This window comes from Coturnix japonica, chromosome 2 (genome assembly GCF_054131305.1).
Source record: "Coturnix japonica strain WE chromosome 2, WE-NBRP24, whole genome shotgun sequence".
NCBI lineage: Eukaryota > Metazoa > Chordata > Aves > Galliformes > Phasianidae > Coturnix > Coturnix japonica.
This window is the reverse complement of record NC_140664.1, coordinates 110,589,379-110,611,557: the sequence shown is the minus strand read 5'-3', so window position 1 is coordinate 110,611,557 and position 22,179 is coordinate 110,589,379. Positions and strand designations below refer to the sequence as shown.

At 42.6% G+C, this 22,179-nt stretch overlaps 1 protein-coding gene across 12 annotated transcripts; it reads right to left on the bottom strand.

Moving 5' to 3' along the window:
- Nucleotides 1–101: 101 nt before the first annotated feature.
- On the bottom strand, nt 102–22,172 carry GSDME (gasdermin E). Of its 12 annotated transcripts, none has more exons than XM_085538472.1 (12): nt 21,989–22,131; nt 20,942–21,103; nt 20,159–20,281; nt 19,506–19,736; nt 18,553–18,745; nt 12,262–12,433; nt 11,162–11,282; nt 6,821–7,009; nt 4,875–5,002; nt 4,248–4,434; nt 2,658–2,731; nt 102–1,599 (listed from the first exon to the last, which is right to left on the bottom strand). In XM_085538472.1, the coding sequence occupies exons 4-12, from the start codon at nt 19,714–19,716 to the stop codon at nt 1,357–1,359; spliced, it is 1,518 nt and encodes a 505-aa protein (XP_085394598.1). In that variant the 5' UTR covers nt 19,717–19,736; nt 20,159–20,281; nt 20,942–21,103; nt 21,989–22,131; the 3' UTR covers nt 102–1,356. The 12 variants fall into 12 exon arrangements, with proteins under 12 accessions (XP_085394598.1, XP_015709252.2, XP_085394601.1 ...); XM_015853766.3 differs by having other exon boundaries at nt 20,159–20,278; XM_085538475.1 differs by lacking the exon at nt 20,159–20,281 and having other exon boundaries at nt 21,989–22,132.
- Between the last annotated feature and the right edge of the window lie 7 nt (nt 22,173–22,179).

The following is a 22,179-nucleotide window of genomic DNA, read 5'->3' as shown; positions in this document are numbered from 1 at the left end:
ACATGAATTCACACATGTCTTCTTGTTGTCTGTGTGCATCCATTTTCAAAGCCTAGAGAAAGACTGGAATCAGCAAAAGGATGAACAGAAATCATACAAAGTGATCTTTAGAATTATTCCACTGTTGTGACATACATGGCGTTAAACACAAAATCTTGATACAGTTACAGAAGCAACTTATAAGTAGTGGTTGGCGAAAGCAAACCTTCCTGTGTGCAGACACGCAACTCACACAGGCAGGGTGAGGTGCTTTCAGGACATTTCCATACGCACCAGTGCAGGGTTAGGCCAAAACCATCAGCTTCACTTCACGCTCACGTTACAAATGAGACATGGAAACACCGCCATCTCAGTCTGAGCGCCTCTCCTACCAGGTGCCCACGCGTCACCTGTTAACCGCCACTCAGTGCCGGCTAAAAGCACTGAGAGCCCACTTCATTGGAACAGCTTCCTGCGTTTACAGGGATCTCTGCTGCACTTCTGCCCCGTTTCCATGATCACAGAAAATTATGTTAAAAAAAAAAAGGCAAAACAGTTTGAAGCACAAAGTGCTTTACGTGAACTCTGCTGTTAGGGAAAGACAGAGCGGAACACTGAAAATGGCACGTGGGCAAAATGATTGCTTCGTGGAGCACAGCAAGGGCTTTTGGTATGCACATACCAGAAGGCAGCGCCGTATCTCAAAGAGGATGTTCAAAGCACATTGTAAGCAGCTGAAACTTGCTAAGCTTAGTAAAAACTTACTGGAAAAGAGAGGTAGAAATCCCTAGGGTGGTCTCTCTTTGGAAAGAAAAAAAAAGAGTTCGTTATTTCCTGCAGCGTGCAGCTCACATCCATAAAGCTAAACTACACCTAATGAAGGAAAACCTAATGAAGTACCTTTCAGAGCCCTCCACTTCTCCTCCAGAGTGAAGGCATTCTGCATGTCAGATCTTAAGTGAGCAAAGCACGGACTGCATTGCAGAACGCTACATTTCCACAGCCTTTCTGCTCACTTGCTTACAAAATGCAGTTCGTACTAGGCAGTTTTCTCCCATGCATATTAATGCAAGCAATCAGGCTTCCACTGCTCTGCAGTTCTGTCAACTATCAGAATAGCTACGTTCAATTTCTCTTCCAGGCTTGCCTTTTTTTCTTATTCCCCTGCATCCCTTATTTACTTATTTATGTATTTTCCACTGCTGACAAACCGTAGTGGAGCTGCAGAGCAGCAGCGTGCTCACTTGCAGCCTGCGCTGCCCCCCGTGCCACCTGGCTGCACAGCCCTGAGCATTCCACCCCAGGGCTTTTGTGCTCACAAGCATAACGCTACACTGCAGAGCTAAAGGGGGAAGATCAGGGTAGGGCAGTAACTGCTCAGAAAAGCTCCCATACAGACCCACTCAAACTGTAAAGCCCGAACAGCGCAACATAAAGAACAAGTGGGAAGAATCTGGGTTCTCTCATAGTCACAGCTTTTACAGAAGACTCTGTCTTTTCCAAATGAATGTTCGTTGAAGCAAAAAGCCTTTGCACGACATCAAATCTTCCTCTGTCGGTGAGAGTTGCCACCAAAGGACTGCTCAGTGCCAAGGTGCCATCAGCTGAAGCGATGTAAGGCTGTATTTATGAGAGAGAGAAAAAGACAGAAACAAAGACATTAAAAAGGCCTTTCAAGCAGTGCTGTTTGGTGTCGCACAGCTCAGTTCTTTCTTTCAAAACCACTGGAGAGCTTACAAGGCAGTGTAAAAGGGAAAGATCCTCTGTTCCATCAGCCTTGACAAGTACAACGTACTCATCCCCAAGCAAAGCTCACCTCCCACAGCCATATTTCAAACTCTCCATTGATTTGTGATGGCCCCCACCCCAGTACCACCCACTCCCTGGGGCACCCTTGGATGCTGGGCATACCGGCACCCCCAGGCCACATCTGGGATTTACAGCACCAAGGAAACCCAAATGCCAACAGTTTAAGTGTCCTGGTGCAGGTATCAAAACCTGAAGCTGTTTTAAGGGATTCCGAAATACCCCTCCAGATGCCAGCCATAATGAAGTACATGACTCAACAATGCCTAGAAAGCCAGTTCTGATTTACTATGGCAAAGAGCTGCTCCACAGACTACATTTAACCCTCTTATTCTGAACAAACAGCAGCATTTATCTTCTTCCTACACATCTAAAGGGTTTTGCGGTATTTTTTGACACTGACCTTAACAAACTCAGAGCAGATACCAACCCTGTGCCTTCTTTAAATCGTTTTAATGAATGGCCTCTGAGATTTGGAACTTCAAAATCTGCCAAGGCCCAAGCTGTTCCAGTATCAAAGTAGAGTTTCTGTTCCCGGAGGGCAGGTGATTATTGTTAGTGAGATGGTTTAAATGGGCCATGGAGACTACTGGTAAATTCTAATTCAAGTTCCAATTCATTTTTTTTTTGCTCATAGCTCCCAGAGTCACCAAAATGCAGAAGTGCTTCAGCAGCAAGGTACCCATCTGCAGTACATTACCCACACTGTTCGCCACTGTCGGGCTCTGACTCTGCCTAAGCAATGCTTAAAGCTGAAATTCACACTGGAGCCTGACATCTGCTTTATTGGGTGGGAACACAATGAGCCAGGGAATGCAGCCATTACTGCTGCTGGTGCCCACATGCTACACGGGCACGCTTCGATTACTCACCAAGCGACACAATGCCGGAACAACCTGTAGATCAGAGCAGGCACGCAGCAGGACAAGAGTGTAATCAGACAGCTCTGTGAAGGAGACATTAATAGGGAAAGATTGTTTCCAGTGAACACGGTACAAGGCTGGCTGCTGGAGCTCTGCTATGGGGCTCTCCTGCTGAGCAGCAACAGCAGGCTGCATTTCTGAAGCCCACACGTAGGTACAGAGACCTGGGAAAAAGGAACAAAGAGATTCTACACCGAGGAGAGCTGTGACAAAGTGCTCTGCTGGACACAGGGAAGAGGCTGATCCAGACCTTTCCTGTCTGCTTCCTAGACTGCAGAATCAAGGAGGGTGGGCAGTGGGTACAAGCAAACCCCGCGCTGCTTGTCCTTGCCCTTGACAGGAAGGTAGTGGTAGGAAAGATCTCCCCCCTGGTGTTTTTTTCTCTCCCCCGGTGTTTCTGGGAGCCTACAGGTGTGTGTACAATTCAGGCTCTGACTGAAACAAGAACTTTTGCTCTCCAAACCTGTTGGAGATGCTGACCTCAGCCAAAACATGATTTGAGAGGAACAATATAGCTTCGATTTGAGAGGAACAATATAGCTGACTCTGCCCCGGGGCAGGGAGATGGACTGAATGGTCCCTGTGGTGCCCTTCAACTGTAACTGAAATCCCTAAGAGAAGCAACAGGCATGAAACAGCTCTTGGCTCTTAATCCAGCTACAGTTACGTCTGGACATGAGCAGGAGACATCAAGTCCAAAGCCAGGTGATAATGCAGCATCCTCAATTAACTGCACTCTGCTGTTAATAGCATCTGGCAAGCACTACCACACCAGGGGCTGCCTGTTTTCTCTTTTCCCTATCTACAGATGAGTTAAGCTTCCCTATCTGTGTACGGTTCATATATGGATGCAAACTGATACTCTGCGTGGTGTCCCATCTAGTGAATGCTCCTCTGTACCAAATCTAGTCCACATTGGACTGGATTCCTTTGTTGCCTTCATGTCAGGCAAGCCTTTGTATATGACAGAGAGGAGAAAAAGACAGGAAAGAATCTATCTTGGATTCTGCAGGTGACTTGTAATTAACACCGAGGTGTCAAACAAATGCCATCCTCACCACCTAGTTGGTATTTATGTTTAATCTCTTCTTTCAGTGGCTGCAGAATAACTCTAATTGCAGTGTCTCCATGTTAAATTCATTTCTGCTAAATATAGTTTGCCCCTCAACTATAATATGCTGTTACAAAGAAGACACTGCCTCATTTGTAATTCTCAGCATTTGGGCAGGAAGAACTCTGGCATGCAGCAAGAACAGAAATTAGCTCGTCAAATGGGAAATGCCCACTTTCAGCAGAAACTAGAGTAGAGTAATCTTGAGGGAATGTGTATTTTACAAGCAAAATCTGCCAGAGATCAAGGGCTGAATTTAATTCACAGCTAGGAATGCTCAGCATTGTACAGATCCAGAAAGAGGAACAGAACCAATTACTTTCCCTAAGCTCACCAACTGCTCAAAAGTAGCCATAAACATTTTACACAGAGGGACTTTCTAGAATGGACAGAACAAAAAGGTTCTCTCTTCTTCATTCACAACATACCAGAGATAGCACTGATGAGGAGGTGAGCAGCTGAGAGCAGTTCTTCATCCTGAAGCTGATAGTTCTGCAACAATAGCTCATCCTGTACAGGGCACCCCACCAGCTGCAGGAAGTCAGCCAGGTCCTGGTGCTGCGCAAGTTTTAACTCCTTCAAGTCTGGCTTGTTTCCTGTGCAGAGAGCATCCAACTGGAAGCCAAAGAAAAAGCACAACTTCTTGAGATGGCTCCGGGGAGACCTCACTGTGGCCTTCCAATATTTGAAAGGAGTATACAAACAGGAGGAGGAATGGCTGTTTACAAGGGTGGATAGTGACAGGACAAAGGAGAACGGTTTTAAACTGAGACAGGGGAGGTTTAGGTTGGGTGGTGACACACTGGAATGGGTTTCCCGAGGAGGCTGTGCCTCGAGGCATTCAAGGCCAGGCTGGATGTGGCTCTGGGGAGCCTGGTCTGGTTGGCTGGCAACCCTGCACATAGCAGGGGGGTTGAAACTACATGATCGGTGTGGTCCTTTTCAACCCAGGCCATTCTGTGATTGTATGAAAAGAGAAAAGTTTGAGTGCAAGGTAACTCTTGCTCTGTTCTGAAATTACTTTTAGGAAGCAAGGAAAAGTTTCTTTATCTTACCACATCTTCCAGGGCCGTTAATGTTTCTTCATGCAGCAGGAGTTCAAGCAGACTTTTATATAAAGCTCTTTGCTTGTCTTCTGGCAGCTTCACAAAGGGTTGGAACTGAGCCTTCAGCTGTGACAGATCTTTCCCAAGAAAGCAGTAAAAAGTAAAACTAAGTACTGCTACACCAGTGCCAGTAAAAACAGTTAATGTTTTTGCTATGCGTTTCATAAGCTAGTTTATCACCACATCTTGTCATCCCAATTTCCATCAGTGCAAGTTATAATGAAAGGCTGGAACACATCCGAATATATTTCCCTAATTAGCCAACGGAACGGCCATGAAAATTCTGAGGAAAAAAATACCACTTCTAAGGATCAACATTCCATACATTCTGTATTTTAGTAGTCAGTATTTTAGTATTAACTGAGTTAACCATATATTAAGTGCGTGGCCTGGATGTTTACCTCCAGACCATGTTCATTTTAAGGCAGAATGAAGTGCTCTGCTCATAACCTTACTTTTATTTAACAAAACCAAAACCAGCTCACCCACAGGCAGATGGTTTTTGCATCTGAGGCAATATGATGCATTTGGTTGTAACTGACTATCCAAATAACAGCGTTAAGAAGCCTGCTTTACATTGTGCTGGTGCAAATATTTTCTTTTCCACTTTGTATCTAATTCAGGTTAATTAATTAAAGGAAACCTTCAAGTCTTCAAAAGAAGGCAAAGAAGATATATTAGGCTAAAACAAACTGTTTTGGGTTTTCTTACAAAACACAGAGAGAAATTTATTCCTTTGTGACAACCCAATGCTAGATAATAAGAGGAGAACTTTAAGGACAACAGACATCTATTTTGGTAGATATCAGTCTATAGAAGAATCATGAACAAAGTGTGAAATTCAGAGATAATGGAAGTAATGCTCAGCACCAGAAACAGCTGTAAGAACACAACCCAGAACTGATGAAAAGCAAGATGTGTTCAGAGGCCTTGATTTGTTACCCCCCTTTTTCCATTCCTCATGTGCTAACCTCACCCCTCCTGCACCCCTACAATAAGCACATTGTGCCTGGCACACTGCATCCATTTGCAAACTTCCACATGTAGCATATTTAAATTTCATCAGCTTTAGTTCTTATGAAACAAACCTATCAAGCTTGTCAGAAAATAATCATAGAATGATAGAATGACTTGGGTTGGAAAGGACCTCAAGGATCATGAATTTCCAACCCCCTGCTGCAGGCAGGGCCACCGACCTCCGCATGTAATACTAGACCAGGCTGCCCAGGGCCCTGTCCAACCCGGCCTTGAACACCTCCAGGGATGGAGCATCCACAACCTCCCTGGGCAGCCTGTTCCAGCACCTCACCACTCTCACAGTAAAGAACTTCCTCCTGACATCCAACCTAAATATTCCCTCCCTCAACTTAAAACCATTTCCCCTTGTCCTGCTGTTACCTACCCTTTGAAAGAATTGTTTTACCTCCTGTTTATAGGCTCCCTTTAGGTACTGGAAGGAACATAACGTGATGGAAGAAGAGTGGATGCCTTGGTTAATTTTTGAGACTTTAACAGAGGAATTCACTGAGAGTATTTTCCAAATCATGAGCAAACATTTTCAGTGAAATCTTCTGTATGAAAGCACAAATTATCACTGATTTCATAGAAATTATGCAGAATATAACAGAACTGACATAAATACAATCATTATAATATTATAATGATAATACATACAACACAAGGGATTCAGTCTTTCCTAGGGAGCAGTTCCCTGCACGTACCCATTACTGAAGTAAATCTTTCTGTTCTTCCAGTGCATTCTCCCAGGACTTACTGGTAAGGGCTACAAAAATGAACTAACATTGTTTCTTATGTACTATCCTACCAGGTTATTTCCTTCTATCACGTTGCTTAACTCTCTGTAATGTAACCATTTAAAACATTTCTGACAATACCTTCTTTCAACACATTTAAAGAAGTGTGGCTGGGAATGGGGTTTTCAGCCCCAGAGTACATCCCACTATCAACAGCATCTGGGTGATAGAGGAACGAAGTATCTCTGAACAGCACTGAGTGGGGTGACATCGAACCTTCGGTGCTTTCTCTTTCAAAACCTCCCTGCTGTTCATCCAGCAGACAGAATTCTGCAATCAGAAATACAATTAAAACATATCATGAAGTACACAAGCAATAACCGAATGAGATGCTAGCTTACATCATCAAGTGTTCTCACATAATTAATCCACACATCATCACTTCTAAAAGGAAATAATACAAGTGGTTGCTTGCTGCATGCTGTTACTGCAGCCCTAATGCACCAGCAGAGGCCCCGTGCTGCAGCTATCAGCCACAAAATGTGACATCAGCTTCCATGAATTCAAGTACTGCAGCCAGCAAGTAGCACAGGAACTTCTCATAGACACTGTGAACCCAAGTCCTGTGTGCAAGAGATGCAGATAGGATTTTTCTGGTGATTTCTATCAATAAGAGATCAACTGGAATACTGCCTACAGAATCCACTCACAATGGAGGCACATGAAAGCACTTCCTGGGATTTATCATAAGCTCTCAGAGCTTCTTCTGGTCATGGAATTGACAGACACCTCCTTTGGAGTCAAGACACAGATTCACACTCAAGACAAGTGAAACTTCATGGGCTCTTCTGGGTCTCTGAAGAACTTCTCCCAGCCACACTCACTAACAGAATCACAGAATCACAGAATAACCCTTCAATATACTGTCTCTTTTGCAAGAAGATGGAGAAAATAACATATTCTTGCTGGATTCCCCTTTCTGATGCACGTTTCTAACATTCTCTTGGAATTACAAGCGCTACTCTACCTTACACAAGCAGGACTGCCTACGTCTTGCCGCTGGACTGTTTCCCACTGCCCCAGATTTGTGAAGCTGTGGGACTCCTGAAAGGAAGGAGCCTTTGTAGAAGTTCTGCTGAGAAATTTACAATATCAGCTTCTGTGCTCATGTGTCCAACTCTCTTGAGTCTTTGGGGCATGACATAATCAAAGCCCTATGCGTTATTTGGATAATATTTTAGCGCCTTAAATGCAAGATTTTAAACCGTAGCCCTGGCACTGTGAGGCAGGTCTAAGGAGAACACAGGCAGGTTAGCAAGAGAAAGTCAATTTTGAAGTAGTACCTGACAGCAAAGGGAAAAATGTAACTAATCAAGCACAGTGCTCACATGTACCAGGCACAGAACCTAAATATAACCTTCCTGCAGTTGTAACAGTCTGTCTCACCAAATTAAGGACATTCAAAGCAGATGAGAAAGCACGGAGAGCACTCCATCAGCAAAAAGCTTTTTCAAAGGGAGAGCAAAGAAATCTCTGCCATGGAAAATGAAAGAGACCTTTATGCCTGCATAACCCTCCACAGAGAAAAGCAAGCTACAGAGGAACAGAAAGCGATTAACCCAAATTAAAGAACTTCCCAAAGCAACAAGTCTCAGGACAGTGGCAAAGGCACCACAAGGCCAACACGCTCGTGTAACTTTCATTGATAATGATGAGGCTTTCACATGAACCCTGAAGGAGGAAGATAGGGCTAATAAACTACCTATAAAAAGGAAGATAACAGTGAGGGAAATCAACACACAGTATCATGCCAAATGCATATCTACTATTAAATCTTGTAATACGATTGTTTTGTATTAACAAGGCTGTTAATTAATTTTATAACCTACTGATTTTACCAGAGAAAGAAAAAGACATGAATGAAAGAACACATCTAATACTGTGCTATTTTTTCTGTTGGATCCTATTGCAGATGTCACTGACAAATCTCCACTGGCACGGATGGATCTTGGCAGTTACTCAGAAACATCAGCAAAAAATAGAAGGAATACAAAGATGACCAATAAAAATGCACCGATGATGCACTGAGATGCTGTAAAGATTAGGACTGTTTAATTCTCAGGCAGAGAATAAGAACATCACATATATATAGCAACGAAGAGAACAACGCTGGTCAGCCAGGTGCCACATCCTGTTTTGAGAAGGGAGAACAAGAGGCTTGCAGTGAAATGAAGAGAGAGAGAACTGCACAGCCTTTAATGGGAACAACTCTTAGCTCAAGGAGAAAATTAGCCTGCAGAAATCAAATGTGCACAGAATGAGTGTAGGAAAACATTGTGCTAAAGAGATTGGAAAGGGATCAGTCTTTTTTTTCTTCTTTTTTTTTCCCCTTCTCTTTTTATGCTCAAGAATGTCCTGTCACATTAGCCAGGGTATTTTTAAGAAAGCTTACATACCATTCTTCCATACCAAATAACTTCAACACCTCCTGTCAATGACAAAGAGAAAGGAACAAGGAAACATAGGTACACCTTATTCCACAATTACCTGTGAATGGAACCCCACTACCCCACTACCTGCTATTGGCCACTTTCAATCCCACAAGAAAGGACTACATCAGTCCCTAGCTTTAACTTCAAGGATAAATGTTATTTCCATAGACACCAACCACTGCCACTTGCTAGAAACCCCTACTTATAAGGTCAGTTCCTCCACTTAACCTTCCAATGACACTGGGGTAAGGGAAAGCAGTGCTAATTGAAAAGAAAGGCAGACGTGAAACATGAAACAAGTGGTGATGTTTCTGAAGCTTGAGATATAACACTAAGTGTAAGATGAAATGGAAAAAAACAAGAAAAACAAAAAGCAGAGAAATACAGATCATTAACAACACTCACGTATTAATTATCAGCTAGAAAGACATGGGATTTTACATCTTGGAATCATGTAAGTAGGCTATCAGCTATAACTTCATGGTTGTATATCAGCTATCAGCTATACAACCATGCTATCTTACAACTGCTTTAACTGCACCTGATTTCTGTGAATTAGAGTTCTGTTATGACCGTGAAGTCAATGCCCTCTAGTGTATCTCTGTGTTCACTGTATGCCACAGCAATTCCACATATATACATATATATATTTTAAAAGGTTATGTGATATTTACACATATTCCTAAACCTTCTTGCTTCCTGAATATCAGAATTCACCTGAAGGAGAATGATGGAGACTATTATCTGCGTTTCTTATAAAGTGCACCCTGGATTTAAGTCTCTCAACTGTATCTCATGTTTCTACCGACACAACTCCTTTCTAACTTCCAGCCCTACACAGCCCATCCCACTCCTCTGCTTTTTGCATAACATCCCCTGAAACCTCCCTTAAGTCAGGGAGTTTAACTGAAGACAGGCAAGAAAGAAAAACCCAGCTGACACCACATAGTTACCACCTCATCTACTCACCAAACCAGTTAAAATATGCACTTAAAATAAGCAAAGCACAACCAAAAGGCATGGAAACCAAGGAAATTTCTGCAATCATTTAGTGAACAATCAATATACAAAAGGGTAAACTAGACAAAGAAAGTCTGAATTCTAGTACTAGATTTTATGAGTAATTCTTCTCTTAGCGTGACCACTGTCTAAACATTCCTGGTTGACTTCACATTTAGATGAAATCTGAAAGGATTTCCAGGTGCCTTTGCAGCTCCTGAGGTTCCCTGCTACTGGGCTGCACTAGCAAGAGTGTCGCCAGGGGACAGATCAAAGTGGCATTTGAGCAACTTCATTTAGAGTGCTATGTCCAGTACAAGGAAGACATTTATACAGGAGCAAGTGTGTTAGGTTGTGGATGCCCGTGGAGGTATTCAAGGCCAGGCTGGATGTGGCTCTGGGCAGCCTGGTCTGGTACTTGGAGACCCTGCACATAGCAGGGGGTTGAAACTGGATGATCATTGTGGTCCTTTCCATCCCAGGCCACTCTATAATTCTATGATTAAGCGCACCAATGCCACCAAGACTGCTGGGAGGTGGAGAACATCATTGATAAGAGGCTGAGACTGGGTTTGTTCAGCCTCGAGGAAATATAGATAAGGGATAACCTTTCTGCTACATACAGCAGACAGACTACCCCATATGATGGCAGGACAAACACGCAAGAGAGGGAAATTAAAGAAATTCTTGTTGGATATTAAGGGGAAAAAGAAAGTTCATCCTGATGGTGGTCAGATATGAGAAGAGGCCACCCAGAGGGGCTATGGAATCTGTCTCTGGAGATATTCCAAACTCCAATAGACAAGGACACAAACAATCTGATCTAATACTGAACTTGGATCAAACCTTAAAAGTCGGCCCTACCTTAGGGCTGGGCTACATGACTGCCTGTGGTTCCCTGAATTACTTAATGAGCCTGTGATTTAGGTAAACAAACAAAAAAGCATCAGCAAATCAGAAGGCGTGTCATAGAAAACAAGCTTTTACTTACCAAATTGCCCATCACACTTTATAAACAGTTCAATTACACCATAGGCAATAGCGGTTGCAGGAGGAATCTCAAGAATCACGTTGGAATCCTTCATCATACTTCCACTGTCACTCACTGAAACCTAAAACACATTAATTCACTGATTATTTCATTCAGCTGTTGTGCAGCTTAAACACAAAAATGAGTAAGGAAAATAACAACAGAGAAAAGACACACGTTACTCTTCATGATGCCTAACCCACAGCACACGTGTCTGATATGTGAAAAAAGAACAAAATGAGCAGCAGGGTAGGAGCATCAAAGTGCCAAGTGCAGGTCTCAAACTTTGCCACGTTGTTCAAAGTTGAGGCCTGGGTGCAGCTTTTGCCATGTGAGGCTCCGTCACCAAAACTGTCATGTTCTTTGGTATCCTGCCCTATCCTCTCCTATCCTGATATCCCTTTGCCCAACTAGTGACTGGTGCCAGGAAGATGGCACTTGCACACAGTGTTGCTGAAATGCATTTCCCAGGTGAATGCCACTGAAGACTCTTGTACATGGAAGTGATTTGTCTGCACCTTTGAAAACATTACGAAGAATGAGTATATCTTTCGACTTTGGCAATTTCTTCTCAATTCACAGCGTCCTCACTATGCATTTAACCTCCACTCCCGTGATCAAGAATACAGTAGTTTCCCAAGAAATATTATTAAACTTGTTAACACTGCAAACATTTCTGATAAATCATTCCTTTGCCGTTCAAATGAATTTGCTTCAGCAATGCTTTCTGCTCTTCAGCTTTCACTAAACTGTTGGTTTGTATTTTGCTGTAGACAGGATTCTACTGAGAAACTGAATCATAAGGTTGTAACATTGATGGAAATCCCATTTCCACACTGCGAGATGACATCTTTTGCCAGTGAGGCAGTGAGAAATACGTTTCACATTTGTAAAGTTTCACAACTAAGTAACGTAGTGAGTTCTTGCAATTGGCAGAGTTTAAAATGTTAAAGCAAAATACTCTGAAATTTATGTGCCACAGAGAGATCAATCGCTACTCAGATAATCTGCAGATTTAACCAGACAAATGTTCTACTCCTTACAGATTGAACACATTTTACCTTTACTATCTTCGTACTGCATCCCAGCAGACTGCCGACTTTTTCTTCTGTCTGGATATGCTCAGATATTGTACACCTTTGTGTTGTTATTATCTTTTCTCTCAAGATGCACAGCACTTCACGCTTTCGTTCTATCACTTGTTGCAGTAAACTACTATTTAAATTGATCATTCTGAAACAAAAAAAAAAGACACCATTAACAACAAATACCAGAATGGAGACAACATGTGCTCTTTTGTTTCAAGAAGCTTTTATGAAAAAATAACAATGGTTTCTGTATGAGCAGCCTGCACAAAATAATTACGTCCTCTTTTGTTATTTGGTAGCAGCAAGACTGTAAATGTCAGTACTGTGCAGCAAACCTTAACGTACATACTGAATTCCTGACCTCCTCCTCCAAAGAAAAATGTCATCTGGCTACTTTCTAAGCAATAATTTGATTAAAATATGCCTATTATATTATACTTTTGCAAAATACCCACCAGAAAGGTCTTCACATGGGATCAAGTATTTTCTATGAGCACAGAATTCCATCAAGACATCTGGAAGGTCAGAAGATTGCTATCCCTGGCTGAAGTCTTATTTTTATTAATATCTATTTTACTGTAAGCGGCCATTCATGGGGCTAAATGGCAATTCCCCAGAAATATGACAGAAAGGGTCCGCTTTATTTAAATCAAGATATCTCCACTTTTAATTAAAAAGTTGTAGATTTATTACATTCTGGAGTTTGGGATTTATGTGGTCTGTAAAAGCCTGAAGTCAGCTTGGCTCTTTATTAAATTAAAAATATCCTGAGGCAATTTTTGATCTTTGGAGAGTTACATGCTTGTATGAAAGTTCAATCAGTTGGAATGAACTGTCTGGAAACCTTAAAGTTGATTGTTTAATCACAGGAAAGAAAACACCTCTGAAGCAACGCAGCAGCCACCAGAAAAGTACCCCCAAACATTCCTGAGATTATTAATAGAACTTACTTTCTTTTGGTGAGAAGCCACGCTTTATGCTTGGAATGCAATGAATCTTTGGATTAAGAGAAACTGAAGAAATGTCACGCAACCACAAACACTGCTGCTCTTAGAAGCGTCTGCCAAATGGCAGCTATTAATTACACTGCATCTTGCAGAAGACCATCAAGCCTATCATATACTTCACAATAATTATTTATGACTCTGAAGAGGTGTGCTAGGCATCCTGAAAACATAAATTAAGGCAGAGAGAGCTTGCAATTTTAATATATGACATAAGAAACCACAGGTGAAGAAATATAATGAAGAAACAAGCACAAAGGCCATTTGTCACTTGCTTTCTTATGATGTGCTTTTGCTGGCTTTAAATCATAAACCAAAAACAGGAGAAAAATAGACAAAATACTCAAAGGCAGAAAATAAAACAGGTTTGCAGTTACTGAATGACCATGAAAAAGTGGTGAGGCATTGGAATGTGCTGTCCAAGGAAGTGGCAGAGTCACTGCCCATGGAGGTGTACAAGAACCATGTAGATGTGGCACTGAGGGGCATAGTTAGTGGGCATGGTGGGGATGGGTTGACAGTTGGATCAGATTATCTTAAAGGTCTTTTCCAACCTTAACGATTCTATGAACCTAAGAGGCGTATCTAAGCCTGATTCAATCATACCCAAATAAATGACTAAAATAATTTTGAGACCTTTTCTTCCACTTATTTCTATAGTATTCTTTCAGAGGTAGATCTGTCTCAGTCCTCACGCTCCTGGCTCTGAAGTTCAGCTGAAAAACCAACGGCAGAGCAGTGATGCGAGTGCCTCAGAATAGATGTCTCAACTCAGTGTGGTTCAGTGAAGAAGTTTCTGAGCTGCTGGTGGATAAGCCACACCAACAGCACCGGGTACAGGCCTGCTTCAGTCCCCAGGATAGCACACCTCCAGGGACACAGCCTCAGAGGTGATTACAGGTACCTCGTGTGGATCTGCATTGCGTGCCAGAAGCATGGCCACGGTCTCAGGTCCACATGACTTCAGAGGGATGTGTTCAGCTGTAAAGCTGGCAGAAATGCCTCTTCCCATTGTGTTTGGAGAGCGAGTTTAAAAACCACGTACCCTTACAAACAGTCACACCTTTTCTTTCAGAACTTTCTCCATGACTTCGTCCCCAGATGACCTCAGGCCTTGGTGTTACGTGTGAGGGCACATCATGGGCATCACAGCATGGCCTGGAGAAGGCAGAACACTCCGTCCTCCTCACAGGAAGGCACAGGACAGTGACTCAAACAGGATACAACACAAGGTAAACAAGTAACTGGCTTATCTAAATTAGCATTGAAAATAGTCACCGAGGGCAAACTGCAACAGGGTTAAAGTTTGACCATAAAAGGAAGGCTGAAAGTATTGCAGGGCAATGGCTGCTCCATCTGAACGTATTTTTGCAAGGGCTGAACTCAGGTGCTATCACTACACTCTGAATACCAAGAACAGAAAGATGGTTGGGTTAAATCCCTGAGAACATAGGCATGCAGGTGCATGGAAATGCTTTTATTTTGCAGGTCACACTTTAAAGTTCTTATTCCTGCTCTGCATCACTCTTCCATCTCTGTGACCATATGTTACACAGCAATCCTGTGTGACTTGTACTGCTGCTGCACTCATTCCTCTCTTGAGAAGCTGAGCTAAGGTACACGAAAAGAAACGCTATGAAATAAAAAGAGATGCTGATTTCCTATTATCAACACACAGTATAAGTAGGTATAAAAAAGACCAATTCAGAAGATAAGGATTATGGGGGGTTTTGTTTCGTTATTTGTTTTTCTTAAATAACCTTCCTGAGGTCAATGATTTACTATGCCAGTCAAACACGAGCAGAAAATTTAAGTTCTGGTCTCACTCAATTCACGTCTAATTGGATTTAACACTTTCACTGACCGATAATGCAGAGGCTTTTTTCACTTTTATTCATTTTTTTTCTTTTCTTCTTGGATGAGGAAAGGAGCAGAGAAAGAAAGAACTGTCACAAGGGCAATTTGCTGCAAGGGATAAACAGGAAAGGAGAACAGCAGAAACCAACAGACGATAAGAGAAAGCAGACAACACCTAGCACCACAGCAGGCTCACTTAGTTTAAATCTCACACTTCTCAAACTCAAGAGCTGAGACCTTGTTCTACCCTTGGTTAGAACACACTGGACTAGGCACAAACGGTGTGTCCTAGAACTGTTTCTTCATCGAAACCTATCCCACAGATCCTCTAAGTAAGGCGTTTATCACCTTGCCCAAACACCACTTTGTCCCTGGCACCCACACCACCATGTGGACTTTTGCCCTTCAAAACATCTCTCAGCTGCTTTGCCAGAATTCCTTCACTTGTTCAGTCTTCTCCACTTCCATCAGCAGTCTGACTTTTTCCATCCAACTGCTGCCTGTTGCAGTGTCAGCCCTTACTCCGCTTTGTTCCTATTCAGAGACGGGTATTTCTTTTGTTAATCTGTTTCAGACATCACCTCTCTGACCTGCTTTTGCTCATACCAGAACCCGGAATCTGCTATAGTCAGCTTATTGATGGCATTTCACAATTTTTCCTACAGAATAACCTGACAATTACTTTACAGAACAAGTTACCCAAAAATACCAAATACTTCAGGGAGTACAAGTGACAAGACAGTTCCTGTGTTTTCTAGTCAGCATCTTCCTTATGTTTTAAATCACAGACATGCAACTGATTTTATTCAGTGCTGTCTCGTAGCTGTGACTTCATACAGCCTGTGTAGCGCCTTAAAGAAAGCTGATGAATGACTGTCTCATCATACTCCTAAATGCTCGAGGAGTTGTCATGAATAAGTAACAAAAGGTCTGCACCAAAATGAGACTGCAAGAACGCCTGGACAGGTCATGCCAGTGGAAACTGGGTGAGAGCATGATTAGTTAATGGGCAGAATTTTTACCATACTCAGATCAGGAACAAGCACCTATTTCTGTCTCAGTGTGAACAGCAACTGATTGAATCAACGAAAGCACAAAATAAAAGGCAATCTGTGATAGTACAAAAATATTTATTTTCAACCATGCCATATTTTATTACTATTTATCCTGTTTTTCTAAGATGCTAATGAGCGCTAGGAATCATTCACAGGAGATGATGGAAGTGTGAAAGGCAAAAAAAGCCTTCTGCATCTGATGTGCACCCAATGCCTGCCATATGCTGCCACTTCATCCTATTTCTTCTGTCACTGTCCTCCCAAAGCCTGTTTCCATCACCCAACACAACTTCATGAGATGGTAAAAGCAAATGAATGAATGGAATGCTCAGCTAAAGCGGACTGCCCACTGCTCTGTCACCCACACAGTTAAAGTGTGTGCCCTGACACTCAGACAAAGCCTCCTCTGTTCCAGTTTGTGCCCACTGTCTCTTGTCCTGGGCACCACTGAAAAGAGCTTGGCTCCATCTTTACACTGTTCCTTTACAGATCTGTTCACATTGAAGAGAATCCATCCTCAACGGAGCCTTTTCTTCCCCAGGAAGCACAGACCCAGGCCTCTCAGCCTTGTTTCAGAGGAGACATGCTTCTGTCTCTTCAACATCTTTGTGGCCTTTTGTTGGACTCTCTCCAATACATCTGCATCTCTATTTACTGGACAGACAAGAATAGGACCCAATACTTCAGGTATGACCTAACGCAGCCCCCAACGTGTACTGGTGCATACAAGGTTACTCCTCCCCCTGCACAGAACTTTGCACTTCTTGTTTAACTTCATATGGCTTCTGTCAGCCCATTTATCTTGTCAAGGTCCTTCTAGATGGCATCACAACCCTCTGCTCTATCAGCCACTCCTCCCAACTGGGTGTTGTCAGTAAACTGGCTGACCTTGTAGCATTGATCATCTTCCAGGACCAACAAGTTTTCAAAACAGCTGCCTGCTCATCTGCCTCATTGTGAGGATCTTATGGGAGAAGGAACTGACAGAGTATATTATTTCTTCTCTAGGACTAAAACCCACAGCAATCTCAGTGAGTTAAAGGCATAAGACAGCCCTAAACTCAGTACGTTTCAGTACTTTGACCTAGCGACAAGGTAATACAAACAGCAAGAACAACACATCACAAAACATATCAAGATCATATCCCTAAAATAACCCGTTATTTCTGTACCACACACTACGTCAGTAAATGCATTCTGCATTCAGAATGTCACTGCTTTTGCAAATCAGGAGGGATCTCATCCCACACCCTTCAGCTGTCAGCCCCATTCTGAAAAGGAGAGCCAGTGCAGCACCTGGAATCTGATTAAAGATCAGCAGGTTTCTCCTTTATGGGGTTCACCTGAGAAGCAACAGGAAACTGATTTGCTGTCACTCAGCACTTCTGCTTTCTGAATCCTGAAGGCTCCTATGACTTAGTAGAGAAGCTGTATCAGCATTAACATTTTTTAACGTGTGCTTTCTGCTATTTATATGCAACCTTGACTTAAGCAGCCTAATACAAGAACAACAATTTCGACTGTATTTTGATTAGAAATAATACAGAAAATAATAATTGCTCTAAAAAGCACAAGCAACGAACGTCATTAGATGAAATCAAGAACACTTAACTGACTCTCATCCCACAAAGACTGACTGGTAAACATTAGCACCATAATGCACTGCATCCAAAATCACTTGCTTCTAAGCACCATGACTTACTGCAGGATAAAGGCAATCAGATTTCACAGGAGCACGTGAAGCGTTGCATTATTTCCTAAAATAGAAATTATCATTTGGAATATCTGTTTTTTTCCCTCTGTTATTACACTGTATAGCAGTGATCAATAGATCTGTGAACTGTATTTTGTTCATCAACTGGAACGTGCATTGATCACACTTACTCAGCTTTCTCTCTTAATGTTTTCTACAAAAATATATTACAATGCTAAAACTTCCATACAAGAATATTGGTAGTTCTGAATTGTTTCCACACCGTTTATCTCAGTAACATACTGGAGCCAAACCACTTTTTTCCTTCTTCAGTACAGCTCCTCAAAGCAGGAAGGACTCGACTCTCATTTCACCTTGTAATTCACACCAATGTTTAAGGTGAAACTGCACAGAGATGTTTATAAAATGAAAAGGAAAGATTTGACCATCCAGATTTCAAAATCAGGAAACTTTCATTTTGGTGGATGGCATTTTTCACCTACAAAGGAGAGTTTACGATGAAAGTAATCATTGAAATATGCCAGCGCTACAGAATCAGCTGCTCAGTGATCACAGCTGACTCAAGTACTTTATCTAATCTTTTTCATCTCAATCATCTTCCTTGGCCATTGCAACGCCCACATTTAAAGCTTACCTGTCCTTGACGTCTTTCATAAGCTGCTGCAAGTCAACCTCCTGTTTCCTCAGGTTCCCAAAGGAGGACTGACTTTCCACAGAGCCCTTCGCTTCAGCTCCCAGGCTGATCTTTCCAAATGAAGTTTCAATACTTCCCTGGACAACATCTTCAAATTTTCCCATATATTTTGCAAAGTCGGATTCCACGATTACTAGGAAAACAATAAAAGTAATTTCTTACCACTAAGGCATGTGCTAAAACAGACCTGAAGTCATCAGTTCAAAAAAACAACTTAGATAAAACACAAAGATTTAATGGCAGTGAAGGCAAGAACAGCAATGAGCAGGTAAACGGATGAGTTTACAGCTATGCAACTTCTGCTTCCTCTGTGTTTTCATCTTTGATCAGCTATTTTCTATGTTCTGCCAGTTTAGGAAAACATCTGAGAAGTGCTGAACTCAAACACTAAATCAGACTTAAAAAGCATGATGGAAATTTACTTCAGCTACAAGGAAAAACTGAAGTATACCAGCTTGTGCAACAGACTTAACATTCCTCCATTGCTTCTACATATCTCATTACAAAAGCCTGTCCCAAAGCTCACTGAAAATCAATGGACACTCTGAATTGAATTCACCTGGAGCACAATACATTTTCATGCCATTACCATGTACTAAAAACCCCCAGCAATATTACAGGGCAACTCCTGAAGCTGCAGAGAGCACGACAACCTTCAGCTCTCAGTTGCAGTAGCCCATCTAGATCTTTTTTAATTGAATATTTAATAGTACTGTTTTTAGCTAAAGGAATAGCCAAGAGAGAAAACGACACAGTCATCTCATTTCTAAAGAGGGAAAACACTTCAGAGCAAAGAAGCCCTCTAGTAACAGGACTGAGAATAACAATGCAAAGAAGTTAGGCTTTGTATTCTGTTCATGTGCAGTAATAGCGCTGCCTGAGTACCGCTTTACCTGGTTTTATAGGTGTGTCTTCAGTAAGCACATCACTCAACGAGACTGCCAAGAAATGATACTTAGGCTTCTGCCAGCACCAGAATTTCTTCCTCTTTGTAACTAAGCCCAGAAGCTGCAGCTTGTCTGAGGCGTTCAAGTGGGAGACGGGGATCAAGTCACCTCCGCTGTCCGTTTCTCTCACAAAATTCCTCGTTGCTTTTGCAAACATCTCGGTGAATCATTTGCAGCCTGAAAGAATAAATCTGGTTTTCAAATCTACAGTCAGAAAATACAAATATTTACACCTGCACTTTAAGGTGCTCTTCACAGTACGGGTATTAATACAGGGATAGTGTTTTCACTCCACTCTTAAGCTGGGCATTGTGAGAGTTGCTACCACTTCCCCCCAAAAGGTTTTCACAAGAACAGATAATGGAGTTTTGGTTGAAAATTTACATAAGCAGTAGTGAATAAGTACAGAACAATGCACTGCAGGCATGATATAGGACACTTAAACACTGAAGTAATCACGACATTCACGAGCACACAACTAACAATGAAAGAAATGGATAAGAAAAGAAGCAACCCAATTTAAAGCTGAACAGACTCCTTGAAAGAACACCCACGGGTAATTAATCTGCTAGGAAGGAAAAAAAACCTACACAACTTACCTGAAGTTCTAAGAAAAAGCATCTCCTAATGAGCACCCTGTGGAGACTGGCTGGGCTCACAGGAACACAGGTGCAGCAGCAGAGCACTCCTGCCTCCCCACGGGCTCCTTCTTTTATGACCTACTGTAAAATCACCTTACTCCATAGAAGGTAACTGGGTATTATTCATACAAATTATCTTGTTTTAACAGTGCGTAAACACATGCAGGGATAATAGAAGTTACTTTATTAAAATCAACAAATACTTCCACTGGTGGCATTGTGACTAAGTTTGCTTTCTGAACTTCAACCATGGAAAGTCCCAATTCTTTTATTTTCCTTCTGAACCATTTTTTTTAATATATTTATTTTTACCTCCAGTGCTTTCCAATTTTCTATTTCCTTTCTACCCTCCAGCTGACACTGGAAGGTCCAACTACAGGCACAAGCTGCCCCAGGTGCCCATTTCTCTTCTTTGAAATAGGGCACATTCTCCATTAATTACCTGTGCTGCTGAAACAGATGCTGGATCTGTCCATCACAAACACAGGCCAGAATAAGATAAGGCAGACTTCAAAAGAACAAATAGGAAAAGATATTGTAGTTGACACTTAAGACTGTGGGAAAGTGGAAAAGTAAGTAAAGATATTAGCGGCTGGACTGCAGGGTTCGTGTTTTACTATCAGCTGGGGAAAAGAAAACTACTCTTTGTAGACAGAAACTCAGCTTTCCATTAGCTTTTCCCAAATCCCATTTCAGATAATATTTCAAGCGGCGTTTACCATTCCACATTGAGACAGATACCTTCCTAGGAAACCTCTGTGGCCTACTCTCAGTTCTCCATGTAGATTGCAGAGACTCACAGAGACTCGGCCATCACCCGCAGGATAAGAATATTAACACCTCCTGTCCTCCACTGCGCTGGGAACATCTTTGCAAGGAGCTTATTTGCTGGTCCACCAATACCTGCGAAGTATTAATATTCTGTCCAAACTATCTCTTTGCGCATAGTGCTTTTAACATAAACCCTCCAATGCACTCCAGTATCTTGTACCACTAGATCACAAAAAGACAGAGAGAAAAAGGAAATTACAAAGAAAGAGGAGATAACACAATGACAGGACTGAGGGCATCCTGACCACACAGTCACAGACGTAGCATTAAGAAAATACTTCTTTTGGAATCCCTTGCTCTGAAGTTTTGTTGAACCACGTCTGATTTGGCAGAATAAAAAGGAAAGGCCTGTCAGACTGGATTCACTCCTGCAGACTGACAGCTAGATGTGAAGAAGGGAAAGGAAGGAGTGGGAATTTAAAATTAGCCCGATCCTGAGCTACAGGCAGATTATTCAATGAAGAAGATGAGATCAAGCAAAGATATTTACAGCAACTTCATCATTTACGGCTGCTGTAAAGAAATCCATTGAAGGCCGACGCCTGCAGGCAGCCATGCAGAGGACTTCGGCTGACGTTACACCACTCTTCTCATCCTAAGAACTGTAGAATCATGTAGCTGCTTGAGTTGGAAAGGCCCTTTAAAGGCCATCTGGTCCAACGAGCAGGGAGACAAACAGCCCCATCAGCCAGGACACACGCTGAAGGATGCCTAAGTGAGCAAGCAATAGCAAGCAGCGAGTGGATTGCATTACAAAGCCTTATTTTCTTCTCCATTCCAGACAACGCAAACAAAAAGTCACAAAATCCCACTGATTTTCAGTCCCTGACAGGGCGGTGCCACCCTGGGCCTGACTGGAGAACAGACGAGACGGAGCGGCCCGCCCTCCCGGCGCCGAGCAGCGCTCAGCGGGGCACCGCCCGCATTACCGCCCCCCTGTGCCCGCTCCGTACTCACGGCCGGCCCGGTGATCCCCGAGGATGCGGTGCTCTGCTACACAAGGCAAAAAAGCACCGACAAGAGGGGGCTTCAGGCCGGCAATGAGGCGCGGCACGGCCGGGAGCAGCGCGGGGGCAGGCGGGGGGAGCAAGGCCCCGCCCGGCAGCACAACGCGTGCTCCTCCGCCATGTTGTCAGCCAGCACATGGA